Source organism: Pteronotus mesoamericanus, unplaced genomic scaffold, assembly GCF_021234165.1.
Source record: "Pteronotus mesoamericanus isolate MK-2021 breed Mesoamerican mustached bat unplaced genomic scaffold, CSHL_Meso_final contig_90, whole genome shotgun sequence".
NCBI classification, from domain to species: Eukaryota; Metazoa; Chordata; class Mammalia; order Chiroptera; family Mormoopidae; genus Pteronotus; species Pteronotus mesoamericanus.
Genome location: NW_026555277.1, coordinates 17,715,751 through 17,740,217, shown reverse-complemented (window position 1 = coordinate 17,740,217; position 24,467 = coordinate 17,715,751). Strand labels below are relative to the sequence as shown.

At 42.6% G+C, this 24,467-nt stretch overlaps 2 protein-coding genes and 1 pseudogene across 3 annotated transcripts in view; all 3 read left to right on the top strand.

The window, feature by feature from the left end:
• The window catches only part of LOC129080599 (striatin-4-like), a 34,484-nt pseudogene extending 28,405 nt beyond the window's left edge, over window positions 1-6,079 (top strand).
• EEF1B2 (eukaryotic translation elongation factor 1 beta 2) overlaps window positions 1-15,552 on the top strand; it is a 213,870-nt gene extending 198,318 nt beyond the window's left edge. The window contains exon 7 of the mRNA XM_054585765.1: window positions 15,538-15,552. The gene's annotated coding sequence lies outside the window, so the exon portion shown is untranslated. The remainder of the gene's footprint in view (window positions 1-15,537) is intronic.
• A 4,064-nt stretch (window positions 15,553-19,616) lies between these two features.
• The window catches only part of ADAM23 (ADAM metallopeptidase domain 23), a 145,197-nt gene continuing 140,346 nt past the window's right edge, over window positions 19,617-24,467 (top strand). For both annotated transcript variants that reach the window (XM_054585762.1, XM_054585761.1), the window contains exons 1-2: window positions 19,617-19,873; window positions 21,017-21,234. In XM_054585762.1, the coding sequence (XP_054441737.1) occupies window positions 19,660-19,873; window positions 21,017-21,234 (432 nt within the window). In that variant the 5' untranslated portion in view covers window positions 19,617-19,659. The remainder of the gene's footprint in view (window positions 19,874-21,016; window positions 21,235-24,467) is intronic.

Sequence of the window (24,467 nt, the reverse complement as noted above, 5' to 3'; positions counted from 1 at the left end):
ATTAAAAAAAAGGCAATTTTGAAAGGAAAATAATGAGGGAACATTTCAGTTATCGGATATCAACAAATATTATAAAGCTATAGTGTTTTGAAAAGCATGGCACAAAATAGGCCGCTTGGGAAGACAGTGTTCAGAAGCCATTTCTGATGGCTATAGGAATTTACATATGACAAAGATGACATTTCAGAGAAGTGAAAGAATAAACTACTCAATGAATGGTATTGTGACAGTTGGTTAAACATTTGGAAGTAAAACCAAGCTATTAACATCGTAAAAAACCATAAATTCTAGGTAGATTGCAGATGTGTATATTAAAAAGAAAGTAAAGCAAAGAAAAAAAATAAGGATAAGATTTTTATAACATTCTTGACATGAGTTTTATATGTGCGTGTATGTTCATGTGCATATCTGTGTGTATAGCTGTCACCTGTGTGTGGCATCCATTTTTGTCTTTTTATTAGTCTGAGAATGATCTAGGACCCAGATATAAGCTTGTAACTCCCCTATTTGAAATTCTACAGTGGATCCATACTATAACCCTTAATGTTATTAAATATTGAGCCCTGCTCAATTTTTACTAAATAAATAAATAAATAAATTTATTATTGTGCTTGTGCACGGCCCCAGCCACAGTAAAAAAAACTCATAGAGTAGAAGAAGGGGTACATAGAAAAGTCATTTCCTCACTCCAAAATCCCACTCACAGGAGTTTGGGTATCATTGTCACAAGTGTGCTGTCCATATGTACGTGTACTTTTCATTTAAAAAACACACCCGTATTTCATGGGCGTCATCCACCTCTGTGTGAGATGAAGACAACTCTCAGGGCCCCCTGATTACACTGATTCTGAACGGTCAGTGCAGATCCTGGGGACTTCAGCTCTTTGCACCCTGCGCACTCCATTCCTTGGGGTCAGAAGGACACTGCACACTCGTGTCCGTCATTCAGGAATACTTTTGCGTGCCGCAGCCCTCTGCTAGAGTCTCAGAACGTAGGGGTAAATAATCCATAGGCTCTGAACGTAAGGCGGGATTTTCCAACTGATGTTCCTAGGCATAGCGGGGCTAAGATGTGGAGCCTCTTGGTCTTTGGGGTACCCAGATGGAATCTGAGGTGACCAGAACCACTGGGATGGTCACCTCTGGCAGAGAGAAGACCTCCGCTGTTTGCCCCAGCGTGTCATACAGGTGTTATTACACTTTACCATTTTTTATGCAGGCCCTAATGGGATTGAGGTTGGGGAGCGCCGCCTTCCAGTCATCTCAACGTTCTTCCAGGTCTTTGTCTTCCTCAGAGCTACAGAGCTGCGGGCAAGAACAAATATTTTGTGAGTCAAGTAGCCTTACTCCATTGCCCCCATCACACCTCGCCACCCCCTGCGCTGCTGCTGCTGGCGGGGCCCACCCATATTCTCTGTGATCTAAAACATACCTTGGTAAAGCACTATTTCCTATCGTAGGCTGAAGCAAGCTCTTTGCAAGGCTGCAGGACTACCTTGGACAGGCAAAATCACTTTTCCTCAAAGCTTAAAAAACGTTTAAGCAAGACACTGCATGACAGTGGGAAAGATCACATTTTCAGAGATCTATAAATACTTCTTCTAAAATTACAGCCCTGGCTGGTGTGGCTCAATGCATTGAGCGCTGCTGGCTTGCAAGCCAAAGGGTTGCTGCTTCGATTCCCAGTCAGGGCACATGCCTGGGTTGCAGGCCAGGTCCCCGGTTGGGGTGTGTGAGAGGCAACCACACAATGATGTTTCTCTTCCTCCCTCTCTCTCCCTCCCTTTCCCTGTGTCTAAAAATAAATAAAATTTTTTAAAAAAATAAATTACACATTGTTCTGATAAAGGAGTGTAGTAACAGTAAACATTTTCTAATAAATTGCTACAAATTGTAGACAAAGCATCTGGGGCAGAAGCAGCTTCATAGTCGGCAGGTGCTCCCGGATTTAACAGGCATAAGACAAGCGCAAGGAAACAAACAGTTGTCCTCAAGATATGTAGCGTGTAGGGGCTGCCCGAGGGTGTGGTATGTGGCATTGGGGGGCCTGCTCCTGTGGCCCCTTGTGCTTGGGCACGGCCCCAGCTGCACGGGAAGGTCCCAGTCTCTGCCCCTGTCCCAGGGGCCAGCCAGGCTGCTAAGGGAGGCCGCGGTGGGGGCCGCCTCAGGCCCACAGCGCAGATCCTGCACTTTATCCGACACGCGTGGGTGCGCTTCCAAGCTCAGAAAGCCCTCTGGGAGGCAGAGTGCGCAGAGTTTCAGGCTCAAGAGCATCTCAAGACAGAGCTGGTGCGGCCGAACAAGATGTTAGAATAAGCGTCAAAGGGAGAGAGGGCCAAATATCACAAACTGAAGTTTGGGACAGACCCGAACCAGGGGGAGAAGAGACCAGAACTGTTAGAACAAGTCTCCCATGGCCCTGTGGAGTCGGTCACCTGGAGAAGAGCCCGCTGGTGTGGAAGCGGGGCGGCAGCTCCTCCGGCAGTACCTGGAAGGGGTGGGCTACACAGATACCACTCCGGACATGCTGTCCAAGTGTGTGTGGTCCCCACTGGGATGCTCTTAGGAGCTCAATGGGGACTCAGAGCCAAGTGAAGGGGGCTCCAGGGCCACAGCGAGCCCCCGGGAGTGGCTGGGCTCAGAGGTGGGGAGTCGCTGATGGTGAAAAAGATAGAAGAACAGATGAAGAGGAAGGCAGCAGGCAGAGATGGCGGAGTGCGCTTGGGCAGCCGGTGCTCCAGCAGAGCTCTCTCCTACAGAACTGAGGACAAAGACAGTGACGAGGACAACCAGCTGCATAGGACAGTGCGTTGCACAAGAAACAAGGTGTGAAGCTGCCAGCCAAGGCTTGGTGACTCAGAGGATGCCATCAATGAGTTAAACCTCCTGGGCTCAGGAGAGGATGGGGGGCCCTCTGGACTCTTGGGCCCTTATGTGATGCGCCGGACCCGCCATGAGCTGGAAAGCCAGGGGTGCGGGTTGTCAGAGAACAGAGAATTTTGACTGACCTTCTGAATGCGGATGGGCTGATCCCCCAAATGACTGTCCTGCCTCTGGGCACATCCCAGCCCTTGCCCCACGAAGGTTCCTTTGGCTTCTCCTCAGATGTTTTTATCATGGACACTATTGGGCTCAGGGAGGTGAGCCTGGGAGACTTGAAAGATCTGACCATCACCAGTGACAACTACCTCAGCTGTGACCTGTCTGACCGCAAAGATGCCTTTAGGAAGATGTGGAACCCCAAACTCACCTTCCATTCGCACTAGAATGGCATGTGCTCCCTGGCTTTGCACTACAGCCATTTGGCTTTGCTCACCAGTTCCCGTGGCCTGCTCATGCTCTGGAACTGCAGAAGGCCGTCACAGACAAGGAGAATGCTGTGCCACATGTGGAACTTATCCAAGCCTTCCAGGCTCACAGCTGCCTGTGTTGGCAGTAGCCATGGGCAGCAACAGTGAATGCTGTTACAGCGGTGGGGGCAGATGCCCACATCCACAGCTGGAAGATTGGACACCTCAACATGGCCCACCAGCATGGTTATGACTGAGCATGCTTCCTGGAGGGCCATGGGGACACCGTGTGGGGCCTGGCCTTCAGTCTCGCCTGCCAGCTCCTGGCCTCTGTTGGAATCTGGGACCCCAGCAAAAACAGCTGGACCTGCCTCTGTACTTTCCCCATAGCCAGCAATCATGGGATCCCTATGTCAAAGACCTTTACCAGCACAGAGCCTGCTCACGTTGTGGCCTCCTTCACTCTGTTGACACTGTTCTGTATGACCTGGAGGCTGGTAGTGCCCTCCTCACTCTGGAGTCCCAGGGGAGCAGCACAATAACCCGGACCAAACGGGTGATGAGTCACCCAAACCAGCCACTTACCATCACCTCCCACAATGGCTGAGGCATTCGCTTCCTGGACAACCCGACAGGGAAATACATTGCCCACCTGGACACAGCCACCTGCCTGGCCTTAAACCCGGATGGCATATTCCTTTTTACTTAAAAAACTTTTTTTCTATTCTTTATTTTATTTATTTACATTCATAATTATTTTCTTCTGTTTAGTTTGGCTTTAGTTTACAGGGTTTTTTCTTTCTTTTTTATTTTTAAAAATTGTTCAAATACGTTTATCTCCATTTTCCTGTCACCGCTTTCCCCTGCCCCACCCACCCTCACCTCCCACCCTCAATTCTTCCCCACTTTGGCTTTGTCCCTGGGTCCTTCATACATGTTCCTTGATTTGACCCTCCCCCTTCTTTTCCCCACTACCCGCCTCTCTCCTTCCCTCTCGTTATTGCCCGTTTGTTTTTTCTTTCAATGTTGCTGGTTATATTTTTCTTGCTTGTTTGTTTTGTTGATTAGGTTGCACTTATAGGTGAGGTCCTATGGTATTTGTCTTTCAGCACTTGTCTTGTTTCCCTTCGCATAATGCTCTCTAGTTCCATACATGTTGTGAAGGGTAGCTCTTTCTTTCTTTCTGCTGTGTGGTATTCCATTGTGTAAATGTACCACAGTTTTTTGATCATTTACTGATGGGCACTTAGGTTGCTTCCAGCACTTGGCTATTATAAACTGTGTTGCTATGAATGTTGGGGTGCATAGGTTCTTTTGAATTTGTGTTTCAGGATTCTTAGGGTATAATCCCAGCAGTGGAATTGCTGGGTTAAAAGGCAGTTCCATTATTATCTTTTTGAGGAAATTCCAAACTGTTTCCCACCAGTATGCATTCTCACCAACAGAGTACTAGGTTTCCTTTTCTCCACAACCTGGCCAGCACTTCTTGTTTGTTGACTTGTTTACGATGGCCATTCTGACTGATGTGAAGTGGTATCTCATTGTGGTTTTAATTTGCATTTCTCTGATGGTTAGTGATGCTGAGAATCCTTTCATATGTCTCTGGGCCCTGTTTATGTCCTCTTTGAAGAAGTACCTGTTCAGGTCCTTTGCCCATTTTTTAATTGGATTGTTTGTCTTTCTGGAGTAGAGTTGTGTGAGTTCTTTATATATTTTGGAGATTGAACCCTTGTCCAAGATATCATTGGCAAATATATTTTCCCATATGATTGGTTGGTTCCCTTTTCATTTTGCTGATGTTTTCTTTAGCTGTGCAGAAGCTTCTTATTTTGATGAAGTCCCATTTGTTTATTCTTTCCTTTATGTCGCTTGCTCTATGAAAATATTGCTATATGGAATATCTGAGAATTTCCTGCCTATGTTTTCCTCTAGGACTTTTTATGGTGTCCTGACTTATATTTAAGTCTAATTTTTTTGTATGGTGTAAGTTGGTGGTCAAATTTCAATTTTTTTTGCATATAGCTGTCTAGCTCTCCCAATAGCATTTGTTGAAGAGGTTATTTTTACTCCATTTTAAGCTTCTGCCCCCTTTGTCAAATATTAATTGACCATGGAGACATGGGTTTATTTCTGGGCTCTCTATCCTGTTCCATTGATCTATATGTCTGTTCTTATCCCAGTACCAGACCGTTTGATTACAATGGCCTTGTATGATAGTTTGATATCAGGCACTGTGAGCCCTCCTACTTTGTTATTCTTCCTCAAAATTGCTGCAGCTATTTGGGGTTGTTTATGGTTCCATATAAATTTTTGAAATATTTGTTCTATATCTGTGAAATACATCATTGGTATTTTAATAGGGATTGAGTTGAATCTATAAATTTCTTTGGGTAGTGTGGACATTTTGATGATGTTAATTCTCCCAGTCCATAAACATGGTATATGCTTCCATTTATTTCTGTCTTCTTTAATTTCTTTCTTCAGTGTTGTGTAGTTTTCTGAGTACAGGTCTTTGGTTCAGTTTATTCCTAGGTACTTTATTTTTCTTGGTGCTATAGCAAATGGGATTTTTTCCCCTGATTTCTGATTCTGATATTTCATTATTCCTGATGTTAGAAAGCCACCAATGCTCCTTGCATCCGTGGAGCCTGGACAACAAAATGTGAGTGCAGGAGATCACAGCCCACTGCAAGAAGCACCAGGAGGCCATCCATGCTGTTGCCTGCCATGCCAGCAAGGCCCTCATTGCCAGCGCCAGTGCTGAAGTGCTGGCTGAGGTCTTTGTATGATGTCCACTTGGCCCCACCCTGGCTGGAGAGCGGGGTTAGGCAGATGGGACTGAGGTGACTCAGCCTCAGTCTGGGGGCCCAGAGGACCCTCCTCTCCCTGCCTGCCTCAGCCTGGTGGTGCTAAAGGCCCTTGCCCCAGGAAGCCTTCCCACGTGGCCTGCCCTTCCCCCAGCTTCCAGCCTAGGGAGTTGCCGTCTTCAGTAATCACCCTCCAAGATGGCCTCTGGTAGTTTCATCTCTGTCCTGATACCCACTGCTAATCTTCCAGCTGCCTTCTGGGGGCAGCATGACCAGGGGTGGGTATTCTTAGGGACCAGCTTTTCCAAGACACCAGAAGGTGCTAGGTTCTTTCTTTGAACCCCTATCCCTCCTCTCCATACTTCCAGACCTGGGTAGGCGCTGTGCTGGGAGGAACTCCAGATGCATCTGCTCTGGGTCTGCCAGGGAACCATGGAGCCAGCTGGACCCAGGCTGTCCTCAGTGGGAAGGCTGGGCCTGGCTGACCCCGGAAGCACACCCAACCCACTACCCTTCCCTCTAGTTCCCTCAACACAGATTTCCAGATACTACCCAGTGCCTCCAGGGCCAGTAACTAGATGCAGAGCAGGTCATGCGCTCTGGGGAGGCACCGACCCCTACCTCCTCTAACACTCTTCCTAGGGCAGCTCTGATGGGGTCAACCAAGGGGAATCTTGGCCTTTTCTTGTCCCTTCCCGGGGCATGGAGGGTTGGGTGGGGTCCCCAGGGTCCCCCATAACTCCCTGTATATCTGTATAAATCAATGAGATTTTAATGGAGACCCCCCTCCCCATGTCATTATCACTGTGTGATAGCCTGTCAGTCTCCTTTCCTGGCCCCCTACTCTTTCCCTCTATTTATTTCACTCTCCTTTTTGGTTCCACCCTTGAGTCCTTGGGTTCCCTTCCAGATTCTTGTTTATAAGCCCATTCTCTCAGTTCTGGACTTGTATGAGAAACTTGTCTCAATAAATCTTTTGGAGAAAAAAGAATATATATGTATACTTTAGTTTTAAGGCCTCCATTCATTTCCTTGGTGGTTCCATACAGGAAGGTGATTTCATGGCTTTGAATGCCACCTACACTATGAGCCCCAATTTTATTTTTCTTCTTGAACTTTATTTTCATATACTCAACTGTGGCCTATTATGGTGTAAAAGGCTAAATGGAAGCCTCTAGAATGGCTTTATCTAGGAAAATAGTAAACCAAAAGCAATATTACATTTCTGAAAGGAATGTAGAGGTTAATGACACCATCAAGGACTAAAAAGATGGAGGCATGGTAAGTCCTATCACATTTCCATTCAATTCTTCTATTTAGCTTTTGCAGAAAGAATATCTTTATATTAGCACTATCCTTCAATAAAATACTTAGGTATAAGTTTAATTAAATATGTATACAATCTATGTGAGGAAAACTATAAAACTCTGGACAAAATAAAAAGAGGGATATTCTATGTTCATGGATAGAAAGACTCAATATTGTCAAGATACTGGTTCTTTCCAACTTGATCTATAGATTTAATGCTATCCCTATCAAAGTTTTAGCACACTATTTTGTTAATATCAATAAACTTATTCTAAAGTTTATATAGAGAAGCAACACAATACGGAAGAAGATGTGCAAAGTTGGAGGCCTGATACTACTGGATTTTAAGACTTACTATAACGCCATATATAAAGCAAGACAGTGAGGTATCAATGAGTGAATAAACAGATAAATCAATGGACACAGAACAGAGAGCCCAGAAATAGACCCACATAAATATAGTCAACTGATCTGTGGCAAAGGGGAAAGGCAATAGTCTTTCCAACAAAGAGTGGTGATAAAACTGGACACCAGCATTCCAAAAAGTAAATCTAGACATAGGCCTAACACTCTTCACAAAAATTAGCTTAAAATTATATAGACCTATATGTAAAACGCAAAAATTACAAAACTCCTAGAAGGTAACACAGGAGAAAACCTAGGTGACCTTGAGTATGGTGATGACTTTTTAGATACAACAACAAATGTACAATTCATGAGGGAAATAATTGATAAGCTTTAACTTTATTACAATAAAATTGAAAACTTATACTCTGCAAAAGACAATGTCAGGAGAATGAAAAGACAAGCACAGACTTGGAGAAAAAGTGTGTAAAAGGCACATCTGAGAAAGGACTATTATCCAAAATATACAAAACTCAATAATAAGAGAACAAAAAATTCAATTAAAAATGGGCCAAAAACCTAAATAAATATCTCACCAAAGAAGAAATACAGCTGACAAATAAGCACATGAAAAATGCTCCACATTATAGGTCATCAGGAAAACGCAAATTAAAACAACAGAGAGATGCCACTGCACATCAATTAGAATGGTCAAACCTACAACACCAAATGCTGGTGTGGGTGTGGAGCGGCAGGAACTCTAATACATTACTTGTGGAAATGCAAACTGGAATAGCCACTTTGGAAGACAATTTGATGGCTTCTTATAAAACGACACATTCAGTAGTTGTGCTCCTTGATATTTACCCAAAGGTATGGAAAAACTTATGTTCATACAAAACCTGCACACATAGGTTTATAGCAGCTTTATTCATAACTTCCAAAACTTGGAAATAACCAAAATGTCCTTTAGTAGGTGAATGAATAACTAGACTGTGGTACTGCCAGAGAATGGACTATTATACAACTAAAGAGAAATATGCTATCAAGCCATGAAAAAACATGAAGGAACCATAACAGGCACGTTACTAAAAATGCCAATCTGATAAGGTTACATACTCTATGACTCCAACTATATGAAACTCTGAAAAAGGCAAAACTACGGAGACAGTAAAAAGTTCAGTGGTTGCCAAAGGTTGGGAAAGAGGGTGCATAGGTGGACCACAGATTTTTAGGACAAATACTTTGTATTATCCTATGATGCTGGATATATGTCATTGTAAATTTGTCCACCGTCCTGGAATGTATAACGTCAACGATTGTTATGTAAACCATAAACCTCAGGCGATTATGTGTCAGTACAGGTTGATCAGCTGTAACAAATGTACCGCTGTGGGAGGGTGTTCATAACGGGGAGGCTGTGCATGTGTGGGGGTGGGGCTGTAGGGAAAAGCTCTGTACTTTCCCCTCAATTTTGATGTGAACCTTAAACTTCTCTAAAAAAATTGTCTCTAAAAAATGTCTCAAATGAAGCCTTGCTGGACCACACTGAGCCAATCCAGTGTGCCCGGAAGATGAGACGCTGTGAGTGGTTCACCTGGAGACAGGTTCCTGATCCTAAATCAGCAAGTGAGGGCTGGGTGTGCAGAGCACCTGGGGGAGCAAGACCCTGAAATACAGACATGGTCACGAGGACCTACTGCTCAGAATGTTTTCAAAAGTGGGGAGACGTATGAGCAGGGAAGGGTCCCCACGAGTGGTCTCCTAAAAAAGAATTTAACACGGTATGTGGGATTGCTTGTTATTTGCCCAAAATGTATCTCTCAGATTTCAGATGCTACCACTTCATTGAAATATTTTAGGGTTTGGAGGGTTATGTTCATCTTATCTACACCGTTCATGATTTTAAAGTCTTATAAATATCCCCTTTTCATTCTTCATCTTACCAGCTGGTATGGTTCTTTATCTTTTTAGGTTGTTCTCAGCTGGCAGCAGCTTGGCCATTTAAAAGGCATTTTTCCTGGACTACTGCCAATTCCTTTATAGGGCTTGTAGATCATAGCTCAGTTGTAATTTTGATCATACTTTCTATTTGGTCATCCATGTTGTTATGGTGGCATTTTTAGATGAAGTTGTTTTATTCAAGGAACAGTCAACTCCATAGTCTGTTTCCCATATTGGTGTTGAAGGACTGTGTGTGTGTGTGTTATTGGCAGCTGTGATTTGGATAATAATCAATGTGTACAGTGATGTTTGAAGGTGGTGGGATGTATAGCTATTTCAGTATATAAACAGTTTAGATTACTTTTGCCAAAACTTACTTTTGATATTGAAATTCTTTTATTAGTTTTCAGGCCATGTCAGGCAGCCCCACAAAATTTGTTTATAGTTTATCTCAGTTGACCCAAACATTTTATTACATGAAGAACTGAATGTTTTCTGCAAGACAGGGCATTTCAGCATGCAATTTATCCCTCAGATAATTTATCAGAATAGCAAATAAAACTTCTTAGAACTGGACTCCGGAGAATCCTAGAGTTTATCTTTTCCTTCGGGAGAAGTGATTGTCTGTCTCCATTATTTGTTTTCTATCTCTAAGCCATGTCTATGTCCATGACATGAATAGTCTGGTCCCATGACAATCTAACAGAAATAATATAGCTAGTCCGCTTTAACTTACATGCTATGACATGTATAGTAAATTATAAAAGGTGTGCAAAAGCATGTCATAGAATCTAAGGAGTGATATAAATGTTAGCTGTTGTTTTTGTCTTAGAACAACAGAATAAAAATAATTAATGACAGCCGGTCAAGGTTTAAGCTTTCATAGTTATATTTTTAGAAATCTGAACATGTCAATATGTTGGCAAAAGCTAATATTACAGTATTTGGTGGGGTAGATTAATAAGCGTTATTAATTATAATGATAATGAAATTAAACTTGATGGGTGGCTATATTGGTTAATTTAACATTTAGGAAAAATTCAATTATCTGGTAAGTAAGGATCTTGGCCTCTCCTGAGTAGTACTTCAATGAAAGAAACAAATGTCTAGATCATAATTAGGTTTTGTTTTGGAAATTATAAAATAATTCTATAAAATCTCTAATGTGAAGTTGGAAACATAATTCACAACAGTCCTGTGTATGGATCGATGTGTCAGTGGTTTTAAACAGACAAAAGTAAAATTTAAGATTGTATTCATAACCAAGTGCCATGATACCAAAATATTATAGGTCCTCTGAAGAAACTGTGTCAGGTGAGTTGTTTTGGGACAGTGGTCAAATAGGTTACATGGCACCAGGGTTTTCCATCACCAGTTAGAAACAAAATTAATTGCTTGTTAAATGTGTAATGAGCAAAGGATTAAATTTCAGTAATTTTTGGGGGTGAGCTTTATTATTTCACCTGATAGATTAATGGTGTTTTTGAGTCACTATGGTGGGGTTGGGAGTTGATGCTTTGGAGTCAGGCAAACATGTTTTCTGGTCCAGCCCTGCCTCCTAGTAGTCATGTGACCTTAGACAGGTCATTTAACTTCTCCAAGCCTCAGTCCTCAAAATGGGGGTAATAGTAGAATCATTACCTTCATAAAGTTTTATGAGGATTAAATGAGATCATGCAGATAAAGTGCTTAACACAGTGTTTGGTACATAGTAGGTGCTGCGTAAATAATTTCTCTTCTTCCTTCTTCTTATTATTATGGCTATTACTATATTTTTGTTATTTCCTGTGTTCTTTTTTTGCTTCTCACCATATTTGGCACTACCTAAAACAAGTATTAGGGATTTAAGAAGCAGCAGTTGCTGAGTTCTTAAGACATACTAAGGATATTACCAGAAACTCATTGCATGAGAAAATTGGAAACATTTGAGATGCAAAACACAAGAGAAGTAGGAGAACAATAGGTATTTCCTTTGGATGGATTACCTCCAAAGATGTGTGGGAGGTCCCTCACAGTACTTTTCTTTCATATTAGGCTTATGCTGCAGTGCGAGACTGTTTTATGCTGCCAGACTATGGGGCTGGGCTTACAGGAATCAATGATGTTGAGATGCAGACCTCATAGCTATAACCTTCTTTATCTTTACAAGTCAATGGCGTATGTGAGACCAGAAATGTAATTGTAGACTGACCAGAAGTTTTGCAAGTTATTTTTTAAAAAAGCAACCATATACAAAGCACAGTGGAAAGTACTGGAAAGGTGGAAAAGAGAAACCTGAATCGAGTCCCAGTTCTGACGCAGTTTAGTGTGACCTTGGGCAACAAGTTTAAGTGCTGCATCTTCGGTTCTACTATTGAACAACAATGCGCTTGAACTCAGATGATCTCAAAGGTAACTTCTGGCTCAAATGTCTCCTAATTCTGTATTTTCTTAGATCTTGAAGCAATTATACGAAACTAATTTTTAATTCTTTCCTAGTTCAAGGTTGACTTGTTATAAAAACAGAAATAAAGAAGAAAATCTTGGGAACAGCATAGGACTTGGATTTAGGATTCCAATTCAAGTTTTTATGTTGAGCACCTGAGTGATCTTGGAAACTCCCTTTACCCAAGGTATCTGAACCCTGGGTGCACATTTCAATTCATCTGGAGAATTTTAAAATCACTGATGTTGGATCCCATTCTTGAAGATTATAAATACTCACACATCAGGGGGTTGCTAGTGTTCTCCAGGTGACTTGAATGTGCAGCCAGGAATGTACAAACACCAGTAAGTCCCTGGCTGGGTAATTCAGTTAGTTAGTGCATTGTTCCAATATGCTAAGAATGGGGGTTCCATACTAGGTCAGGGCACATACAAGAATCAACCAATGAATGCATAAATAAGTGGAAAAACAACTTGATGTTTCTCCTTCTCTCAAAAAAAAAATCAATAAATAGCCATGGCCAGGTGGTTCAGCTGGTTGGGGTGCTGTCCCATACAGCAAAGTGTTGTGGGTTCAGGTCTGGTCAGGGCGCATGCCTAGGTTGTGGGTTCGATCCCCAGTTGAGGTGCATATGGGAGTCAACTGATCAATGTTTCTCTCTCGCATCAATTTTTTTTTCCTCTCTCTCCCTCGCTCTTATCAATGAACATATCCTCAGGTGAGGATTAAAAAAATCAATAAATAAAACAAAAACCAGAAACCAGTGAGCTTTTAGTGTCCTTGCATCCAAGATGGAGCTCCTAAAAAGAATAGTAATAACTACCCTCTCTATATCACTTAATCAAAGATTAAACAAAGTAAAATAGTTAAACATACTCTACAATCTGTAAATGCACAGTAATTTTTAAAATAAATATTACTAAAGGGCTTAGCTATTGTTACTATAAAAATGGTAGGGATTAGTATTAGTATATTAATTCTGTTGCTGGAGTCCTAAGCTTTTCAGATACAATTCACTTGCTGTCTTGAAAAGTAGTTGAGGTACTGGAGGAACCCCCCTCAATTAGTACATGGCAATTTCCTTCTGCAGAAACTCCTCCGTGCTGCTCTGTGACCAGTGAGGGCTTAATCATTACATGTTGACTCAGTGATTATCCTTAACAAACACAATTCTTTCAAGTCTTTTGTAGCGTATATCATCACCACAAATCATCATGACATACCTGTTTATCCCTTTGTGCCATGGCTTGTAAACGCATGCAACTGTGGGATAAACTATCCTCAAGTTTATATAGTGGGGAAAAAAGTTCAACTGCTTCTCAAATTTATCCTATTCCACCAGGAATTCCTAATTAACTTTCATCTAATGTAATATCTTTTAAGAACTTAATTTATCTTTCTCTGACTTATTTCACTTAGCATAATACCCTCTAGGTCCATCTATATTGTCACAAATGGTAAGATTTCATTCTTTCTTATGGCTGGGTAATATTCCATTGTATATATGTACCTCATATTCTTTATCCAATCTTCTACCAATGGACACTTAGGTTGTTTCCATATCTTGACTATTGTAAATAATGATGCAATGGACATAAGATTGCATATATCTTTTTGAAGTACTGTTTTGGATTTCTTTGGATAAATACCCAGAAGTGAGATTGGTGGGTCATATGGTTTTACTTATGTGTGGAATCTAAAAAATAAATAAATGAACAAACAAAACAGAAACAGACTCATAGATACAGAGAACAATCTGATGGTTGCCAGATGGGAGGGGGTTGGGAGCTGGGTGAAAAAGGTGAAGGGATTAAGAAGTACCAATTGGCAGTTACAAAATAGTCACGGGTTGTAAAGTACAGTATAGAAGATATAGTCAATAACATCGTAATAACTATGTATGGTTTCAGGTGGGTACTAAACTTATATGGAAGATGACTTTGTAAGTTATAGAAATGTCTAACTATTATGTTGTACACATGAAACTAATATAATATTGAATGTCAACTGTAATAAGTAAAAAAAAAATTTAAGAAAGACCTTAATTTCAGGTTTCTCCAGTGGTTATATCTTTCTTCAGATATTTTCACAATTTGACACCTGGACATGTTTTTTTTTTTTATCTGTTCAACTATTCCACTAGAAATGTCTGTGACCATTGCAGTTTGGGTAATAAATACTTATGATTTTCCCAGTAGTGTTGGAATAAGCTGCATCTTGACTGCTGAAATTGACCCACTGTAGTCTATCCTTCAGAATGAACAGAGGTGTATTTAACATAGACTTGTAGACTTACTTTTCATGAACTTGAATCAGGTTGCCTGAGACAGCTCTGTGTCTGAAGAGGGAGCTTGCCGCCTTGAAGGTGCTCTTCAGTGTTGAGTCAGGGGACTGCAGGCAGATCACTGATGACGACAGGCTGGAGGAAAGGCTGTCACTGCAGGTGGTATTGCATCCTCTCAACTTTCATGCGTGTAGCATCCATGCAGCCTCTTCAAGTTCACTAGAAAATACATCTTAGCAAAAGACAGCTCTGCAATCTTTTCAGTATCTGTTTTTTTTGGGGGGGGCAAATGATTTCTGAAATTTCTCTCCATTGTCAAAGTTTGGGATTGATCTCTAAATGAAAAAAATGCTCTTTCCTTAGGAATCCTTTCAAGCGATGAACGTCTGTTAAGAATTAAGCAACTACTTATTCATTGTACAAATAGTTAACTTTTTTCTTTTTTAAAAAGTTTAAGGTTTTTTAAAAAAAGATTTTATTTATTTATTTTTAGAGAGAAGGGAAGGGAAGGAGAAAAAGAGGGGGAGAAACACTGATGTGTGAGAGATACATCAATTGGTTGCCTCTCATATGTCCCCAGATAGGAACCTGGCTGGTAACCCAGGCATGTGCCCTTGAGAATTGAACCAGCAACCTCTCAGTTCACAGGCCAACAGTCAATCCACTGAGCCACTCCAGCCAGAGCCAAATAGTTAAATTTCAATGAAACTAGGTATTTTGGAATCAGAGCCATGTAGACTGTTGCACATGCTTTTCTCCTCACAAGTATAGGAGATAATGCAATTAATGAAAGATTTAAAATATATATACATATGTATACATACCTATATAGTTACATTTATATATATGTAGTTAAAACAGTATGTTCACAAATGAAAGCCTGATTTTAACATTTTTTAAAAAGTTGAAAAAAACCCCACCGAAGACTATGTGTCAGAGACCATAGGACACACAAAGCCTAAAACATTTACTATCTGGCCCTTTATAGAAAATGTCTGCTGACCCCTGAACAATGTGGAAAGTACCAATCATAGAGCTCACGCATTTTTTACTTTCACCAAGAAGTAGTATACTGTCTTCTTTCCTTGGAGGTATTAATTTCTACTTGTAAAATCAGTCTTCACAGCCATCCTACAAAAAAAAAAAAAAAAAAAGAGAGAGAGAGAGAGAGAGAGAAGCCTTGAATAGCTGAATCTGTAACAGAACTCTCTGCTTCCAGCCAGCTCTGTGGCAGCTGCTCTTGAGTCGGAGCTGCTGCCCTTGGCCCTGGTTTGTGCCTCTGCTCTCACTCCCCTAAACTGCTCCGCAGCATCACGGCCAGCCACCAATTTGCTGTGCTCCTTCTTTGACCTTGGCTTTTGGGCCAAATGATGATTCCATTCTAATTGCTCTTGTGAATCTGCTGTGCTCTATTGCCCTAATTTTCACTTGCTTTCACCCTTTCGGGCCCCTCTTCTGTAGCCCTTTCTCTACCTTCTTTCCCAGAATCTCAGCTCTGCTGAGGCAGATCCTTCTAAATCTAGTTAGTATTCCTACCCGTACCCTCTGCTTGCTCCTGTCCAGGCCCAGTTTTCTTGCTGGTTTCAAGTGGGCCCAGTTCTGCCTCCTGTAACAGATGAGAGCAAAGAGAGGATTTCTGGTGGCTTCCCTCACCAGAGCAATTGAAGCATTTTTGTAATCAGTATGGACACTTAGGACACTGCTTGTACACACCCTTTATTTATTTTGTAATTTTTAAGTTACAGTTTATGTTCATTATTATTTTGTATTAGTTTCAGGTGTTCAATGCGGTGGTTAGACAATCATACATTTTACAAAGTGTTCCCCCTGATATTTCCAGTACCCATCTGACACTATAGATAGTTATTACAATATTATTGATTATATTCCCTATGCTGTACTTCACATTCCTGTACTATTTTGTAATTGTCAGTCTGCGTTTCCCAGTCCCTTCATCTCTTCCATCCAGTCCCCCGACCTCCTTCCCCTCTGGCAATCATCAGTTTGGTCTCTGTACCTGTGAGTTTGGTTCTGCTTTGTTTGTTCTTTTATACTGTGCTTTAGATACCACGTATGAGTGAAATTATATGGTATTTGTCTTTCTCTGACTGACTTATTTCACTTCGCATAATACTCTCTCGGTACATCCGTGCTGTTGTCAATAGTAAGATTTCATTCTTTTCTATGACTGAGTAATATTCAGTTGTATATATGAACAACAGCTTTTTTATCCACTATCTATTGATGGGCACCTGGTTTGCTTCCATAACTTGACTATTGAAAACAATGCTGCAATATACGTAGGGGTGCATGTGTTCTTTCAAACTAGTGTTTTGAGTTTCTTCAGCTATATATCCAGAAGTGGAATTGCTGGGTCATATTGCACACAACGTTTATTATGCTTGCTTAGCGTCCATACTGCTTGGTGCAACGTCCTTTCTATGAACCTTCTGGCCTCGTGTCTTCACCTATGGCTGCGGCAGTTTTCCATGTCCGCCACCTTGTCCAGGCCACTCCAGAGGTCCCTGATGCCCTTGGGGTCCAGTGTACATATCTAACCAGGGCTGCACAGCCCTCAAACTTCTGGTACATTTCCTTTTTTCATTCCATTCCAGCTTGCTGAGTCCCTCCCTCTCCTACCTGTGCGCATTCCCCCTACTCAACACACTTACCCAATGGTAAATCCATTCCAAACTACTTAATGAGAATATTACTAAATATAACAACTAAACTACTTAACGGATATTTAAATCTGTTTTTAACCTTCCAGTAAATGCACGGTTTGAGGACCAAACTTTTGGTAAATTTTCCCAGTGATTACTCCTTTCTGACTCATTATCTCATTTACTGACACATTATTTTGCCTCCAGCCATTAAAATTCTGTAAATAAATGCAGTCATTTGATTATAATGCAGAAGACAACATTCTTCTTTGTAAACACTCCTGCATGGAAATGTAGCTTATAACTGGTGGGTGGTCAGCTGGTCCAGGCTGACTCATAGCTTTAATTTTTGGAATAGGCTTTGAGAGGTTGTCGCTCAACTGCAACAGATGCCTTTCAAATAACTTTGTATCTGGGCATTTTTGGCCTTTCATTTCTGTCTCCATTCTTATTCCCTGAACACTTCTTCCAAGCCCTTTTTCAAAATGATACCATTATGTCCCATATCAACTAGGAAAGTCTAGCCAGGACACACTCGCCTTGAAGGAGGCACCCCCAAGAACATGGGCCTGCCTACCAGTAGGAACCGCGGGGAGGTGGAGTGTTCCCCAGCCTGCCCCAGTGTGACTCTGCTCCGTGCTCTGTGTGCTCATTTATTCATTCATGATATACTTTCTGACACCCTTCTTTGTGCCACAAATACCCTGTTTGGTTCTAGGGAAACAATATTGAGTCAAAAGGAAAATGTTTGCTGCTTTCACTGGGGAGAGGTGGCATCAATTACAAGTTTACATTAATAAATGTGTAGTAAATGAATATCCTAGCTCTGATATTCTGATAATGTTAGCTAAGAGCTAACATTAGTTTCTGACTCCCTGACAGCTCTGTGATCTCTGATCTCTGATCCCTGTCTGGACTTATTTGCCTCCCCCTCCTCCCTCCACCCTTCAACCCTGCTTCCCTCCTTCTCTCTTTCCCTCTTTGTTAAGTGGGGGTGGAGAAAATGGCTAACAACCCCGGGCGTCCTATCATTGCTACAGTGCTTTATACCCACATTCTTTCTTTTAGTTGTGAAACTTTTGGTCCTGCAAAGTAGGTGTTATTATTTCCATTTTAAATACCAATAATGGAGTAAGACAACGTTGTTATTATTCATACTGTCATTGGAAGGCTGCATAAACGAATGCCTGCATTAGGGAGTTTGGGGTCATATGCCACAGTTCCTAATTTGAAACTGTCAGATTTAGTGGCTGCTAACCTACCTAAATCAGGGACTCTGGGTTTACTTCTTCTTCTTCTTCTTCTTTTTTTTTTACAGCAGCGAGAGAAAAAATCTTTTTTCTTCAGCAGTCAAGACTGGATCTCAAAATTGGAAATGTGTCTTCCCTCATGCATGCCCCCATGGTTAAAAAACGATGCATTTCCTCAGTGAGGTGCTACACACTCGGTTTCTAATCTTCGTAATTCTTCCCCGCCAGAATGTCTAAATCCTTCCCGAATATGCCCAGTTACACTTTCTGAACTTTTGAGTAAACATCTTCGGCTTCTGCTTTCCGGAAAGTCCCCAGGCACAGGCTCAGGAACTGAGGCCCAGGCGGAGCGCCCCCGCGCCGGGGATCCCGGCGAGGGGGCCTGGCTCGCGACGAGGCGGCTCAGCGCCCTCGCCCGCCAGCCTGCCACGCGAGAACGTGCTTCCCAGCCCTGGTTCCACCGGCTGCCTGCGAGCTAAATGAGGAGTCGCGCTATTTTTACCCTCCCCGCTGCAATCTTTTATATATTTATTTGCAGGAAGAAAATAAAGTATTAAGAAGAAAATGCTTGGCGTTAGTTTTTCTTTTTATCCCCCGGAGAAGGAAGGGGTTGGACTAGAAAGGGGTCTGTGAGGTATGGGGTAGTGGAGAGGGCAGTCGATTTCTCTGCACATCATCCTGGTCTCTGGCCTGGAAGCCCCAGCACTCCTTCTTCCTTTCAGGCTCATCCTCGACTGACAGCTTCCCTTCCCCCACCTCTGGAGGTGCCACCGTCACCTCTGAAGCTGCCTGGGTTGCTGCATCACTCTGAGGCTTTTTTGCCTCTCCCCCCACCCCCACCTCGCCCCAATAAAGCATGCGCAGTGCATCCCGTGCCAGGGAACAGCATCAGCATCCTCATCCCCATCAGCAGCAGCAGCAGCAGCATCAGCTTCAGGACCCGAAGCCGCGCTCAGCGCGCTCTCGAGGGCAGGGAGCACGCCCGCGCCGCGCGCCCCCGCGCAGCTCGCTCCCGCGCGCCGGCTCAGTATCCTCGGTCCCAGCAGCCAGCCCCCGCAGTCGCTGAAGCGGCCGCGCCCGCCGCAGGGAGGGAGGAGCATCTGGGGAGGTTCCAAGTTGGCGGAGCGACTGGGACCCCTGGACTCTCAGCATCCGCCCCCGGAGGGCCTGAGACGCGGGCAGGGGAGGGGGCACCGCCCAGTCCCTAGTTCCCAGCCCTGACCCCCTGCCCGCGGCGGCACCATGCGTGCCGAGCCGGCGTGACCGGCTCCGCCCGCAGCCTCCCCGCAGCCTAGTCCGGCGCTCTCCCCGGCCACACCGAGCGCGCTCGGGAGCTATGAGCCATGAAGCCGCCCGGCAGCAGCTCCCGGCGGCCGCCCGTAGCGGGTTGCAGCCTTCCACGAGCCTCCAGCGACCCCCGCGGTGGCCCCGCCGGCCCGGCGCCTGCCCGCGCCCTGGCCCGCGCGCCTCCCTGCCGCCTGCTCCTCGTCCTTCTCCTGCTGCCTCCTCTCTCCGCCTCGTCCTCGCCCCGCGCCTGGGGGGCTGCTGCACCCAGCGGTGGGTATGGCCCCAGTGCCCTTTGCATTGCCTTGCCTGCTGGGCCCTGCAAAGGAAAAGGAAGGGCACGCGGGTCCGTGCGCTCCGGACACGTCCCGGGCTCGGCCTTTGCGCGCCTCCCTGCCTGCCTCTCCACCTTTCTCATTCCCAAACCCCCATTTATTCCAGTTCACTTTTTTGAAGTCCATTTCTGTTGCATTCACTAAAGACCCATTCTAATTACTGTCGGTTCCACTGGAATGTGTTTAGTGGATGCGGGGTCCCTCTGTGCAACTTGGCTGAGGGGAGCCCGGTGGACGGGAGATGCAGCGAGGGAGCAAGTTGCTTCTTGGGTGGTGGAGCCTGAATGTGAATGCGGAAGGATGTAATGATAATAGTGGTAATGTGTTGTTTCCTCAAATTACCTTCTGGGTTTATTCCCTGCTGTTGGAATTAAAGTGGGGAAGAGAAACTTCCGGGATATAAACCTTTGGTTTGTAATTTGTCAAAATGCCGGTCATTATAATGAACAATTCAGATAATATAATGTTCAATACAATTGGAAATCAGTGAACACAGAAAGCTGGCCTTGGCAGGAACGTAGAAAGGAATTGGAAAGCTGCCAGCATCTGCATCCCTCTATCGCAAAGGAGTTTTGCACATCTCAAAGTTAGACGAAAAGGGAATTGTCCATTTTGTTAAATGAATCAGTTAATCTGAATTCAGCACTGAAGTTATGTTAGAAGCATTCTGAGCCCTCAGATGGGATGCTGCTAGTCGATACCTTTGAGCCTCTGTGGACTCAGGTGAGGGTCACAACCCCTGAGCATGTTCATGTAATGACTTTTCCTTAAGTCCATTCTGCCCCCAATCCATACTTAGAAGCATAGATTTGAGACTGGTTAGAAGTGTTCATACAGAACATGAATCAAAATACACAGTACATTATTGTATAAGCCTTATTGGCTGTTAACTTATCCAGGCCATTTCATTGTTGCAATAACTTGCTTTCCTGTGTGTCCACTTCTGGCCTGCTTACAAATAAGAAACTTGTTTCTGCCATTAATGGAAAAAAAAATGCATTTTGGTAACTTACGTATTTATAGGCTATATATGTGTGTGTTTGTGTATGTTTGTGCCCCCTGCCCCTTTCTCCCCAACCAGCTCCGCATGGGAATGAAACTGCAGAAAAAAAATTGGGAGTCCTGGCAGATGAAGACAACACATTGCAACAGAATAGCAGCAGTAATACCAGTTACAGCAATGCAATGCAGAAAGAGATCACACTGCCTTCAAGACTCGTATATTACATCAACCAAGACTCTGAAAGCTCTTACCATGTTCTTGACACAAAGACAAGGCACCAGCAAAAACATAACAAGGTAGGCAGGAGGCAGGGTATGCAAAAGTAGCTGCCACAAAGAGTTACTTTTTATTTGATTTTCTGCCAGAATCTGGTTTCAAAAATTTTACTGCAACATTTTATTAGGAAATCAATATCATGATGGGGGGAGGAAAACTGGAGGGAATTAACCTGGGAACCTACTGGAATAGGATTGCTCTTTTCTCGTCTCTGACTTTAAACTGGAATTGGAATTTTCTTACTGACCTTCTAAGTTTAATAGCTGAAACCTGGTCCCTGTGTCTTTCAGGTGCTTGGGACATTGACTATTCAGGTGCATTAACTATTGTTCAATAACAGTTAAGTGACTATGTCTACAGTCCTGGCTGCTATCTGGGAGGTTTTATGTAAGGGTGCAGTATTCTCCCTCCCATTGTGAAAACTGCTTTCAGCCCAAACACGGAAGATTGCTAGATGAGGCTGTTTGGCTGCAGATTCCCCCATCAGTCTTTCACTTAGAAACTGAACGTTTAAATTTAAACAACTTCTTTCTTCCTTTAAGTGGTCAATAAGAAAAAATACTTTCTGTTATGTTTTCAGTAGGTAAACAGTTTGACATTTTAAAAGATTATGGTGAATGTTAACAAACCATTTATATAATACAGAGACCAGTTTTGGTCAGCATAAGACTTCAGACCGTATCTGCATGCATTCATGGTAAGCGGTTTCTTTACTTTTAGGTTGGTTTGGAAGGTGGCACTGATTTTGAAAAGGCATCCAGTGGAGGGTGAAAGTGCTTAATATCCAAAGAGTTTGTGGGATCTTTTTTTTTTCCTGTTTACTATTTTTTATTTGAGTTAATACTTTGGACCCCGAGCAGATTAACACAAGAGCAGGAAATCGAGTCTGTACATCAAATATTTTACTTTGGACTACCAGGAGCAAAAAAAATCAAGTCTTTATGTCAAATATTTTAGTTTGGACTCTCCTTGTTTAACTGAGTAGAACTGTAATGACCTAAACATCTAGAACTTTAGAAAAGTATCTGTGATCTACATTATTGTTTTATTAGTTTTCTAAAGTAAAGGTAAGTGGTAACTATCTACTTCCATTTTACAAATGGAGAGTTAGAAATTTAAGGCTTTTAGGGAACTTTAAAACAGCTAATATAAAATTCAAAAGGCCTGAATATTAATTTTTACTATTTTTTACCAGGCAGGTTTCCGAGAAAAATGCTTCCTTTGTACCGATTATTATTATTGGGGAAGTTAATTTTGTTTCACAACATTATCGAGTGGCTGCCGCCCACCTCGGCTGAGGTGAATGGCTCTCTGTCCTTCCAGCCCTTTCCCCGTCTGCTCCCATGCAACTTCATGGGTTGACTCCTGGATCACGTCTACTCATTTGTCTTGTTTATAGGAGGACTCAGTGGTGTTTTTTAAAAAGTCCAAGGCCCTCTTCATGAATGCTGTGAGGCCCATTTTATGGCTTTCTTAATTAATGAGACTATCTATGGTTACGTGGCAAGTTCTCAAACGCCAGTCTTTTGCATAAGGTACTGGAGGAAGAGGTAAAAACTGCCTCAAAGTCTGTTTTAAAGAATGTTCAAGGCCTTCTGAGCTGAGACTTGAAAGAAATTTCAGTGGAACTTCTTTGTAACTCAGGCGTTGGAGGCTATGACTAACACCTGTCGTATAGTCTAACCTTATAGGGTTGCTTTGTTGGTGGGATGTGGTTTGACTACAATATCGCTTTTATGAGTTTCTATGATAATAGGTTCATTAAAACTTCATCCATCACTTGTGTAGAGGAATAGAGCTCTCTCTCTGAAACTCATACCTACTGTTGGAATGATCCTACCTCTCCACTTGTGACACCCCAGGTGGTTGGGCTTCTTTTGTCTTGAAAAAATATTTACAAAGAAGTTATATTTGAAAGCACTTTTCTTCTTTTCTTATTAGTTTAATTCAACAAATATTCGTTGCACATTTCTATGTACAAAGTAGTATGCTACAGATTCAGATAAGAGGTAAAGGGTACCAGGAGAAACAAGGCATGTCTGTTTTCCAGGAGACACAAAAATGAGATAAGCAAGATTCTAAAAAGTGCTACCACACAGGTATAAACAGTGTTCTCTTAAAGGGTGTGTTCCCTGAAATTTCTCTTTGTGTTCTAGGATTTTGCTTTTACTTCTGTTTTTAAGCACCTTTTGAACTAGTTGACAGAAAGAGTTCCCAGTGCTTTGTGCTTGTGTCTTAGGATGACTTACCTAATAATAGTGATGAGAGATACTTGTTAGTTTAGCTGCTTTACAAATACTTCACTAAGAGAGGAAGTATAGTATTTCATGATTTTTGTCTCTATAACTTTTGATTTTAATATCTGTGTAGTATGTATCTTTTTTCTTCCCTGATTTCATTGCACTCAAGCACATTTTAATGAATGCCTGAGAAATGCTGAATCACTGTGCTATTTTTCTGGATTCTCCCAAGTTTGGGGGTAGATGTGGAGAGGGAAGGTCCCAGATATAGGTTGCAAGGCACATTTTCATATTTATTTCGTAAAATAATCAGTTTTGATCAGGACTTATTACTTTACAGATGTGAAAATTAAAATACTTAACTCTTTCAAAATTGGTGAGTTCAAGAGCAGATGGAACAAAACGCTTCTGTAAAGTATGTACCAGTGCTTTTTGAAAACCTTGAAGTTTTCCTTGTGGAATTGTTATTAGTGAATGTTAGAGTTAGACCTTGGTTCTTGAGTCGGCTAAGAAAGAATTCAGTACCAAGAACTCTAATGCAGGAGAAAGTTTATTTAGAAAGTCACAGAGGTTGAAGGAGTGAGCCAGCTGGGCTGCATGGACTTGGGGAAAAAAGTTACAGAGGCCAAAGAAGGGCCCTTGAAGCTTAGAAGACTGAAAGCGCAGGTACGTGCCTGAGAAAGAAGGCATGGCGTGCTCTAGAGAGAGAGGTCCCATACAGTCTGGGCCCTTTGTCTTAAGGTTTTTTAATCTGTTTTCCAAAAGTGGGGATTTTAGGCAAGGGTCTCATTAGAATATACATCAGTTTTCCAGGTGTGTTTTTTCAGGGTTGTGGTCTCTACTGATTGGTTGGCACTAGGATAGGGGGTCGTTCGTTACCACAGCTGGTCTGATGTCAGCTGTCAGCCGTAGTGTCGCTTCATCTGGTTTTGCTGATTTTCTGGGCCTGGAGCTGAAACACAGCTGAAGCCTAGATGTTCTCTCACCTTTGACCAGCACTCTGTCTCTGTGGT